Source organism: Nothoprocta perdicaria, unplaced genomic scaffold (assembly GCF_003342845.1).
Source record: "Nothoprocta perdicaria isolate Ctin4 unplaced genomic scaffold, notPer1 scaffold_210, whole genome shotgun sequence".
Taxonomy (NCBI): domain Eukaryota; kingdom Metazoa; phylum Chordata; class Aves; order Tinamiformes; family Tinamidae; genus Nothoprocta; species Nothoprocta perdicaria.
In genome coordinates this window covers 1,052,254-1,063,499 of record NW_020455317.1, presented here as the reverse complement: position 1 = coordinate 1,063,499, position 11,246 = coordinate 1,052,254, and the positions used below count along the sequence as shown (strand labels likewise).

General features: G+C 40.8%; 1 protein-coding gene across 1 annotated transcript in view; it reads left to right on the top strand.

Annotated features, from left to right (window-relative positions):
- Positions 1–227: 227 nt before the first annotated feature.
- The window catches only part of TBXAS1 (thromboxane A synthase 1), a 221,083-nt gene continuing 210,064 nt past the window's right edge, over positions 228–11,246 (top strand). Inside the window, exons 1-2 of the mRNA XM_026038508.1 lie at positions 228–270; positions 5,827–6,029. Of these exons, the coding sequence (XP_025894293.1) occupies positions 5,932–6,029 (98 nt within the window). The 5' untranslated portion in view covers positions 228–270; positions 5,827–5,931. The remainder of the gene's footprint in view (positions 271–5,826; positions 6,030–11,246) is intronic.

Below are 11,246 nucleotides of genomic sequence, written 5' to 3'. Positions count from 1 at the left end.
CTCTGGTGAAGCCTGTTAGTGCTTGGGCCTGGCGGCCTGTTCCTTTGAGCTCTGTTGCAGGCGTGCTTGTCTTCAGCCCTCTTGCTGCMCTTCTCTGCTCGGTGGGCTGTGGACCTTGGCAGAAGGTGCCTCACCTTTGGTCCTGTCTCTTGGGCAGGGCCCAAGAAGGGCTCCCCTTTAGTCCTGTCTCCAACCTCACCTCGCCATCTCCAGCTGCCCCGGCACACCCCCAGTCTATGGTGGAGTGGTTAATGGACCTCTGTCCTCAAGGTCAGCCTCACGGTGAAGGAAAAGGGTCTGATTAAGAGCTACTGAGAAGCACTGAGCATTTTGTTTGTCCAGTATTTCACATGTTTTCTTTTTTATTACCCCCAGATTATAGCATGGCTGGTTGCAGCTGCCCAGCTAGGCCATCCTTGGGGCCGTACATCGAGCTCTTCTCCTACTCAGCTCCTACTCTCCATTGTCCTTTCTACTTGCTCCTTTGATRTCTCCACTTTATCTTTTTATTTATTTATTTGTTTGTTTTCTCTCTCTCCATTGGGGCAACTCCAACTACGTAAGGGCTACTACTTTGCCAGCTGGCAATCCGTGAGGCATTGGTGTTGCTCYGTGAAAGGCTGATTACCGAGGCTCACTGCTTCCTACACCCCTAGCCTGCTTTTGGGGAGGCTGCATGTAATCCTTCTCTGAAGAAATCTCTTCGTATCACATTGAATCATAATAAAATTATTGAATTACAAGCTGGAGAGGCAAGGTGGACAATGTTAGTAGCTCCAGCTAGCATGCCAGACTCCCCAAATATTTCCATTAATTAGAGGAAAAAGAGTGTTCTGGATCTTCCTGTTTATGGAGTGCAAAAAAAAAGGGATTAGGCTTTATGTATTGATGTTGATCCCGTGAACTAATGTGTGACAGTGAAGTCTTTAAGTGCAATTTAGTAAATTAAATTATAGAACATGGTGCTTTTATTAAGATTTTCATTCTTTTGTTCTGTGATCTGTCACTGAAACATGAATTGGTGTATTGGGACTTTTGAGTTTTCTACTGGAAGTAGCTTTTCAATCAAATCAAGAAAGCTAGATATTTTTCAGGTGTTTAAAAATTGAACTTCGTACAAAGAATTATAAACTATTTGTTCTTATCACTTTATTGTTACAAAGGCAAAAAATTATATGGCTCTGTTAGCGTATAAGACTAGTCTAGGCAGGATTTTTTGTTTTTTATTATCAACATGGAACTATTGATCCTTGAACATAAATCCTTACTTATCTCTAGTCAAGTTTATAGGACAATGAAATTATAGGCTTGCTTGAATCAATCACTGTTTCTAAGGCAAGCTATAGAAATATAAACAAGTTACTGATTATTTAATAATGTCAATTTGCTTCAAAAAGCTTGGCCATGAGTAGCAGATGTTACATTTATTTCTGCTTTCTCTGGAATTTCACAGAGGCTCGAAGATCTTAATGTCACCATTAGCAAAGGTAACTTTATTTTAGAAACTCGTACCAAACTTTCGCAGCAAGASGAAGAAACTGTTACTCCTTTTGACCACAAAATCTGTGCTATTTCTAAGTGGAATTCTTTGAAATAACTGGGATATCTCACAGCTTGTTGCTTTAGAGGAGACTTACTACAATGGCACTACATTTAGTTAGCATAATGAGGTTTTTTAGCCCCTGTGATATTGACTGAGTTTGAAGTAYCATAACTTTTAGTCAGCTCAGATTTAATTTGCTAGCAAAGCACAAGTTTGCACAATATTTTAGCCTTCCTTGAATTTTAATGTGACTGCCTGTTTTCTGAGAAGCCTTTAGGTTAATGTAACCAACTTCTGACCTGAGAAACAATTCCAGTATGAAAGTCTACCTTGCTGTTTCTCAGTAGGAAGTGCCTTGAAAGCAGTTTCCCCAGCATGGTCTCAYGGTTACAGTGTTTGCTTTTTGGAGAAACAATTCCTTGGCATGACTTTCTAAAACGTGGTTCAAAAACCTGGCACAGGTGTCTATGGTGTCCCTTCTGGGTGCTCCCACTTGGTTCAGATTCAGGGAGCATCCCTGCAAGAGGACTCTGTTCTCTTGGTGGTCTGCCCTTTGCAGAGGATGCCGTAGCTTATTGTGCAGGAGTCTGATTAATCTGCTTGGGCAATCCATAAATATAGATAGCAATAATGAAGTCATACTAGACAGCTGTAAATCGCTCYGTATTAATACATTATTATTCCAAGTCGTTTTGTTATAAGGTTGTTTTAAATATACAAAATTTCTTGGTGAAATGTACACTTGGCCTTTTCAATTGATCTGCCTTAAAGATGTTAAAGATTCATTTTGGTTTTGAAAATGTTTTTTTCTGTAAGGTAAATTTAATGCTATATATACTTGTACACATTTGTACATGGGCTTTGTTAAAGCTTATGCATAAACCAGTCTCTGATTAATCTCATGTTTTCTTTTTTCTTTAAGCTGTTCTGTAGCATTTTATTTCCAATATTTTCTGGCCAGACTGTCTATACAACAGAATTTCCTTGATCTTAAGGCCATGCTACAAATTTCTGTGGAGAAGAACTCTATAAAATGAAAACTGAAATCTTAACACCTTTCTAGAGTTTCTTCAAGCACACGATACCATACATACCAAGCAGAATAGCATGAGAGCTAGGTGGTTAGCAAGAGTTCATGGTTAGCCTAGCCAGTTAGTCCTTAGTTTATATTTCTGTGAAATTCATGAGACTATTTTCCATTTGATACACTTTGAAAACTTAGGTCAAAATCCTTTACAAGATTGAGGGTTCTTGATAAGTTCTGAAATAGTTAATTAAATAAAAGAAATTAACAAGTAAGTTCTGTATTTCATGTCTTGTCAAGCATTACTGAGGCTCAGTGCTTTGCTTGAATTGACGCTGAGGTTGAAATGAGGTTTTGGAAGTGTATTTGTGAAAAGTATTTTAGAGTTGCAGCAAACAAGGCTTTAAGGCACGACTGCTTCCTGAAAAACCTAGATTGTGCGGATGATTTTTATTTGAGGAACACTTCAAGTTCTCATACTTAMAATGCAGTAATGTACTTCCCTTTTAAGTATTTACTGCTGCAAGCATGTGCAGAGAAGCTCAATCTTCTGCAGTTTAGGACTGCATGACTTTGTGCTGTGGACCAGCCTTTTGCAGGCAGGTTCCAAGGCTGCCGGTACAGCAGTGCGGGGCAGTGAGAGGTGTGATGAGGCTTCAGATCCTCAGCGTTTAAACATTCCCACCTTGCAGTGCTTCCATATCCTTATCGCAAGCAGCCTGACCAGCCAATTCATAAAGAATTATGAGGTGGATGGAAAATGTCCATACTATTAACTGGTTAATAAGGGTGATATTTCTCATGCGAGTGAGAAATATCTATAGAGAGAGGGAACACTGGAGGTAGGAGTGGTCAACACCCTAGTTTTACTGCTGTCTCCTTCCCTGGCTCCTATGCACCCCGCTTCCCAAATGCTTTTTTTTTTCTCCCTCTGGGAAGTATCATATGGGTTTCTGAGATAGTTCTGAGATAGTTTCTCTTCGGGGAACTGCAATACTTTATGATGACAAATACAAGTGCATAGGCTTGTTGTGAGGCATGTTCCAGGTGGGTTTTGGAATTAATGCCGCATGCCGCCCTTCTTTGTGGTTGAAGATGCCAAGTAAAAACCCTTTAGCAAAAAACAGGTGCTGAGGTACAGAAAACAAAACAACATGAAAACCTCAACATCAACAACAAGAAACGATTGTGTTGTTGTTGGGAACAGGCTTCATTATGTGTTTGCTTCCAAATTGGAAGTGGATGTAAAAGCCTCCTTCCCTTCGTAATGCACGTATTTAAGAAGTGCTGATCCCACCTGCTTCCCAGTGTAGGCTTCAGAGTAAGTAATTTTGAAATTAAGTAAGGTCTAGTTGAGTATGTACTGAATTTAGAGGAGTTTAGTTAAGAGGAGAGTTTTGGAAGAGTTTTTAATGCATATGGGATACTTGCTTGCTGCTTGATTGTTCTCCTACAAGTCCCACAGGATCAGTTACTGGTCGGGACCAGCCTGTGCCCACAGTCTCTTGCATCTAGTCTTGCATCTTAACACCCTTGTTCTTGGTGAGCTTGGTGGCAGCAGCAAACTGGCAGAGCTGTTACTGACCCAGAACAGCAATAGTTATGTGAATAGCTGAGGCAATAAGGAAGGTTTTCTGGGAACTGCTGCGCTTTTCTGTGCAGCCGGTGAGCTGGTTAACACCTTTTACTTATTCTGCAAGGATCAGGGGCTGGAAGGGAATTAATGCTGTTGTGAAGCGCGGAGAACCAAAATAGCAGTCATTCAGTTAGAAGAGAGCCAAATCTTCTTAAAATTAAGCTCCATTGTGTTAGAGATTTTCCTTTTTTTTTTTTTGATACCTATATTATTAACTTTTCCGATAAGAGCAGGAAATGTAATACAGCGATATTGGAGAAGGCTTGCACATTAAATCTAAGCTATTATCTTGGGGGCTTGCATGAGAAGAAGCCACTCTTCATCTGGTGTGTTATGGGAATCAGATGTGCAGAATTTCTGTTTCTCAAGGTTACCATATAATTCACAAACCAAGCTTTCAGGGTAGTTTCGATTTCCTTAACTTTCAAATAGGTTGTACAGAATATGTGGGAAGGGTGTGGTAGGCATGTGGGTGTTTCTAGTTTCAGTAATAACAAGATACTGGATGATTCCTGGGAATTTTGTCATAATGAGAAAGGGTGTTTACTTGCAAGTAATCCTGCTCATGCTGGATGATTTTCCAATACTAGCATTTAATAATGTTATATGCGACAGGTTGATGGTTTTCTACTGCAGAAGTGCTCCAAGGTTTGTGTTCTTGGTGACCSTTCTAACTGGACTGGATCAGATGCTCAAAACAAGACTGAGGTTGGCAGGCAGAAAAATATAGAATAAACGCAGGGATTTGTATGCTACGGCCAGCCTGTTCCTGGAGGGCAGTCAAAACTTGGGTTTTCATGTGCAGATTGTTTGGGGGAGTGTGACTACCATGGACTGTGGCCTGACTATGCCATCCTGCAGAAATGGTCCATGTGGCTATATTAATGCTCTCCATKATATTAGAAAGACTTTGGCCAGCCCTGTCTTCTTGTCTCCAGAGCGGGCACCACACTGAGACAGTAAATTTTACACAATACTCCTGAACAGAATAAAGTCAAACAATCCTCTTTGTGTGGATTAAGAGTCATGACCGATGTTAACTTGGGTACAAATCAGATCCTGGTGACACAGCAAGGTTTTATTGCCCTTTATTTTTTCTTTATATATATGTTTTCTAGGAGTCACGCTAGATGAGATTTCCCCTAATCCTGCATTTTAGTTGGGATAATTTAAAATTGACTTTGTCCTATTCTTTTAGAATAAAACCAGTGTGGAAATTAACTGCTAATGAAGTTCTCTGTTGCAGAAACGGTCTGTTTTTATTATTGCAAAGCCTACCACCCACTGTTTGTATACCAAGGCACTGAGGGTCTTTTACTTTTCTTCCTCTATGATCTGTACTGTGGTCGGGCTCTTTTCCCCTCTTTTTTTCCCACATTTCCCCCCAGTCTCCCACACTTGCATCTCAAAACATATCAGACAGCACTGATGTCTCAAGCAATGGCTATGTAAATATTTACAGRCATGACAGTCAACAACAGAGGGGGAAAAAATGCTACATCCTACCAGTCAGGAAGTCTTCAAGTTCTTTCTCTGAGCATTCAGTCGATGAGAACAGGAAAGGTTTGCAGCCTGTGCTTGACTTGATGTGTTTTTGCTCTCTCGGTTCCTGTTTCATTGCAGATGTCATTCATGTAGCTTTGGAAGGAAGGCTTTATCAGCTCTTGAGGAGACTTTCCCCTGCGTGCACACTCAAACCACTCAAGACTGGAGCTGTAGTGGAGGAAAATGGAGCTTGGAGACCTCCTGGCATTTGCTTCCACAGAGATGAATAGCTCAACTACCATCATGGCTTTGCTAGCGGTCTTTCTGGTTCTACTGTGTTGGTAAGTGTATTCATGATAATATAGGGTGTGTGACACGTGCAGCCTGCTGAAGTTCTCCCATCTGTACAGTCCTTTTATTCTTAAGATGAAACAGGAAAATTTTTAGATAAAAGGGATATGGGAGGAAGCTGGTTTGGATGCAGAGGTTGAAATAAATACTAAAAAGTCATGAAGTTGAAATAGGYACTTACTAAAAAGCCATGTTGCTTCTTAGAGTTCTCTCCTTGATTTTTTTTCTCTGAAGTGATCGATCAACTATTAACAAAAATTGTCTTCAAAATTGAAGAACTTATTAATGATGGCGTTTTACTAATTTCTGAAGGCTACAGGAATATTGATGTTGGGTGGAAAGAAACAAAGTACTTGTTGCAGAGTCTTGCTGGACTTCCTTCTGTGCCAAACTCTGCATTTGTTGCTTGCTAGGTTCCTCTTCTTAAGTTTACAGTCACTTCAGCTGTTGCTTGTGTTTCGTCTCTTGTTCTTGTTTTGTTTTCTAGTTCTTCTTGTTCCTGGGTACAAATCAGAATGGCAGCAGCTCTAATAGTAAACCATAGCAGGCATTGCAATTGAGGGTACTGATATGGGAAAAAAAAAGTCTTTGTCCAGATAATTTATTTCAGGAATTTAAATTAACTGAACTGGGAATGCTTTTCTGAATGTGTTTTTACTTCAATAACTCTTCAAATCCTGCAAGCCAACCACTCTTTCATTTTATTTTATTTGTTTATGTACCCAAGGAAAGAAAGAGGAGAGTGGTATAAAAAGCACCTATGAGGATAAACCAAAGCTCAGCTATAAGAAAAAATAGTGCTGGTTCCATGAGTTTATCAACCATTGTAGCAGTGTAAAAGAGGGATCTTCTGCATGTTGTGTCTTGATTCTTTAGAACTTCTTTCAATCTCCTTGTCAGTCTAGGGAGAGTCTAACAATGTTCAGGAATCAATCAAGCCCATACTGGATGTGCAATGCCATGTCAAGTAGGTTGGTGAGCCTCTTTATAAAATTAGATCTGCCCAAAACTCTGGCTGAAGTTATCACCAAGGCTGAAGTCCCACGGACTGTCCTTGGAGGAAGACTGGCAGCATTAGACCTGTGAATAAATCCATGCTGGCCTCTGGATCTCTTAAGCTTAAAGAGAGAGGGAAGGAAAGGCAGACCCGCAGTGGGCTGGTGAGCTCCTGACAGCTGGGAGCCTGCTGGACAAGCTTGATGTTTCCGCTTAATAAAAGAGTACCCAGGTCTCTGAAGACACGGAGCTGCTGTGTAAGTGTACTGTTATGTTCTAGTACGTGCTTTTCCAGGTAAAACTAGAAGAAGGATGTCCCTCCCAYTGAAGTGAAAGAGTCTTGACATAAACAGGCCTAATCTTAAAAGAAATACGAAGTCAAAGTTAAGCTGAGTTAAGCTGGGACTTTGTTCTGAATAGTCATCTACTGAACTGAGCGCTTACAATGTAAGCTTCAAAAAGTGTGAGTTAGAGTTTCTCAGAACCTTAGGAGTGAGGTGGAAAATTACCTTGCAGCAGAGAGAAACCATTCAGCATTTCTTATTCCCTAGCTAAAGTTGAGTGTTTTGCCAAGTTTTGTGTAAAGGAAGTTGGAGTTTTACAAGTGAAACTGCTGATGTTGATATGCAGATACAGGTTGAGTTTAGGATGGCTTGTTAGAGCCAGAGGTGCCTCTAGGCCACTGTTCCAACGAGAGCCTGTTGGTGTTTCTTAAACTTGCAGTAAAACATACTGGACAACATCTCTGGGATGCTGGTAGGTTTGCCTACCAGATTAAGCTATTCAAATTAATTTACTTCAATATAATGCYGAGAGTAAATCTGTAGGGTTAATGGCTTGAAGCACATTGCTACAAAAAGTGTGCTTGTTGCTTTATTATTTTTTATAAGGTTTTTATAGCAGAGCTCCTTGTTTAAACAGATGAACAAAACCCAACGTGCATATGCAGACAACCTGCTCCATTCATGGCTGAAACTGTGGGTGCAAGGAGTTATTTAAACAGTACATGAAAGGCTGCTAATAGAAATGCAGGTCTCCAAGAGAATATGTTTTGTTGCAATCGTGTTGCCTACCCCACTGTGTGCCTCTTCTAGGAGTTAGAAAATACAAGCATTAGGTATGGCAGAAGTAATAATAAAGCAATAACTGCTCAAGGTTTTTGAATGCTACTGTGATAAGCCCTTTTCTCATTTTTAATAACTTTTGAACTCTTCTCAAGCTTTATTTCTGCCAGAGCGTTGCGTCTTCTCACAAAGATAGTTGCGAGGAAAGAGGGGTATGAATATTTGCTGTTTAAAATTTAGGTATGGTGGCGGCGTGGGATTGATCCAGATCAGGGTCCTATTGTGTCAGCCTGGGTGAGTACAGAGAATCAGCCGTTCGTTTTACAACCTGGAGCKCCCAGTCCAAACACAAAGCAAGCAGCAAGAAGAGTCAGTAGGTGTAACGCACACTAGGATAGTAACACGGTGGTGACAACGGTCACGTTAGTTGGCCTATTTCCTCTGCAGGGTCTTTGTGGATGGGGGTAGTCTGTGATTTAAATGACCCTCCTTGAGCTATTGCCCATCGGCTAAGCCTTGGGAGCTGCCCGTGTGCGCATTGCGCGGGCAGCTGTGATTTATCCCAGTTCAGCTGACAGGTGGTATCTCGCAAAGTTGTGATAAGACCAATCTCTTGGCATTTCTGGGTAAGGTGAGGTCATAYGGCACAGGGAGAGAAGTGAGGGTTGATTGGGAAGGGGAAGAAAGGCAAAGTTGTAGCTGCATTAAAAAAAAAAGTTCTTAAGAAGTTACGGGTTTTAAGAAGAAACTTGAATGATTTGGTCACTCTTTAGGCTGTTGTTCATGGTACAATGAAGTTCCCCTTCCCCCCCCCCCCTTATAACAAATCCTGTAATAGCACACCTCTCATATCTCGTGTGTTGTCATCAATGTTATATGAGGTGTGTATTTGCAGTTTGTGTCAATTTTAAGTCGGGGAAGATTCGGTGGCTATAATCCCTTAATGTTTTTGTCCTTCACGAGCAACTCTCATGGCTTTAAGTCAGCTACCTGTAGGGAGAGGCAATACCTTTTAAGTCAGATAATTTAGTGGGGAGGATTAAAGAGAACAGAGGAGCATTTAGGTACATGGTCTCCTTGCATTTAAAGCATGAAGAGCACATCTGAAGTTGCTTTTTTTTTTTGTAAACTGTTAATTTAACTAATGTGCTTCAGCTGAACTTTGTTTTTCTCCAGATCTAAGAAAGACTTGGTTGTCCTCTCTACTTGCTGTCAGTAGGTCAAAAAAAAAAAAAAAAAAAGGTCTCTTCTGCCAGTGTCATGTTGGGGATTCTTAGATGGATGTTGCTTTACCATTACTATTACGACAGATAATGAATAAGCAACTGCTTCAACCACGAAAAGGCATAATCTGGTTTAGTGTATGAATTCCAGGAATAACCAGTGGCACAGCACTGCACATTCTTGGAAAATATCTTGTCATTGCTTTCCCCCTCATGTGTTGTTTCTGCTGGTCAAATGAATTATCAGAGTGTTTGTTCTCAGGAGAGAACTCGCTCTCTTCCGCAGTTCAAGGCTGCTGTCTCTATTCACTTAAACTCTGTGAATCTCGCTTTCTTTCTGGTGTGCAATAAAAACAAATACTGTTCTTGAGGCAGAAATATGAGATTTAACAATTACAAAACCCAGAGATGTTCTCTAGCAAAAAATGTAGTAGCATAATTGTGCAAAGCATCATTCATTTTCATCTCAACATACACTGACTTGGGTCTCCCATGCTTGGCTGTAGCTGAAAACACTGCTTTGTTCCTTTCTTTTTGCTGTCTGGGAAGATGTTTGATAAAATGAAAGCAGGAGTTTATCTTGCTTTAAAGTTTAATGTACCATAAGCTTAGCATTATGAAGAAGCTGTCACAGCACTCAGATACCTGTGTTCAAACTGGATTATCAACCTCTTGTCTAAACAAACCTGTTCTTTTTTTTTTTTTTTTCCTTTTTAGACGCCTGGGGGCTGGATGGGAGGTGTTTGTTTATGTTTATAAGATGCGTGTCTAATTGCATGCTTTCAAACAAAGTAAAATATATACTAGTGGCATATAAAATGAATCAGAAAGAGGCCATCTTTACACTAAAGCTTTTTTATTCATGATTTGTGTTGCAGAAGTATATAGAGATACTGAAAGATCCAGCTCCCCTTGGATCTAGATACTGTTCATACGTTACGTAACAAGTCAGGGCTGACCCAAAGCATTTAMAGCCTTTGACTGAGGACAATGAAAACTACAACATCATCTTAAAAATGTTCCTCTGCTCTTAAACCTAGGTGTTTGCACACAGTTAGAGATAGAGGATATACTTAGGCACAGGAGATGATATGTTATACCACATCTAGTACAAGTCTACTTTAGAATTATAAATTTTAGGACAGCTAGTATTGTATACTATTTCTTGCTTTGTATTACTCAAATATGAGGGGAAAGGAAAGAAAAATCAAGTTCACAGATATTTGTCCCTAGATAGAATTTCGTTCTGGTTTTGTGGAACTTGCTCTTTGGGCCTCAGTGACGCAAAAGCGAGATCGAATACATCTCAGATCTTTTCTCCAGCTAGATGCCACCTAAATATAGACCTTGGACCATTTCCTGCTTCTAAAAATGTTGGTGTTTACAAAAGTTGTTTGACTGCTGGGGCTGCAGGCTTATGAGCTGAACGCAGGTATGGGTCGAGCAGCTTATTCTCTCCTGTGCATTGAGATGATGCTTCCAGCCAGAGCCAACATCAGGCAGTACCAAGCCTGCATGGCCTCTTAAAGGAGCACTGGCCGTGAGTGGGTGAGCGTGAGGTTTTCCAGCTCTCCATGCTGCCATCAAGGAAGGCTCCAGGTCACCGTGGCTGGAAACGGAGGTGTGGGTATGGAGCACCAGCTGTGATCCATAAGGATATTTTGCTCTGCTCTCTTGAGAGGCTCAGAGGGTAAAGAGGTTCAAAAAGGCATCCCAGTTTTCAGGTGCTAAAGCATTTCCTTCAAAGATGCTCGGGGACGGCTGTTTGAGTGCTGCAGCTTGGCCTAGGCTGTCCTTTCACCAGGTCTCCCCGCTCTGTTTGTGCATCACTCCTTCCACAGTGGCTGACCTCAGATTTGGGCTTAAGAAGATGTTTCCTAAAGAGTCTTTTCCTGTAACAGCTTGGCAGTGTCTCAGTTTGCAA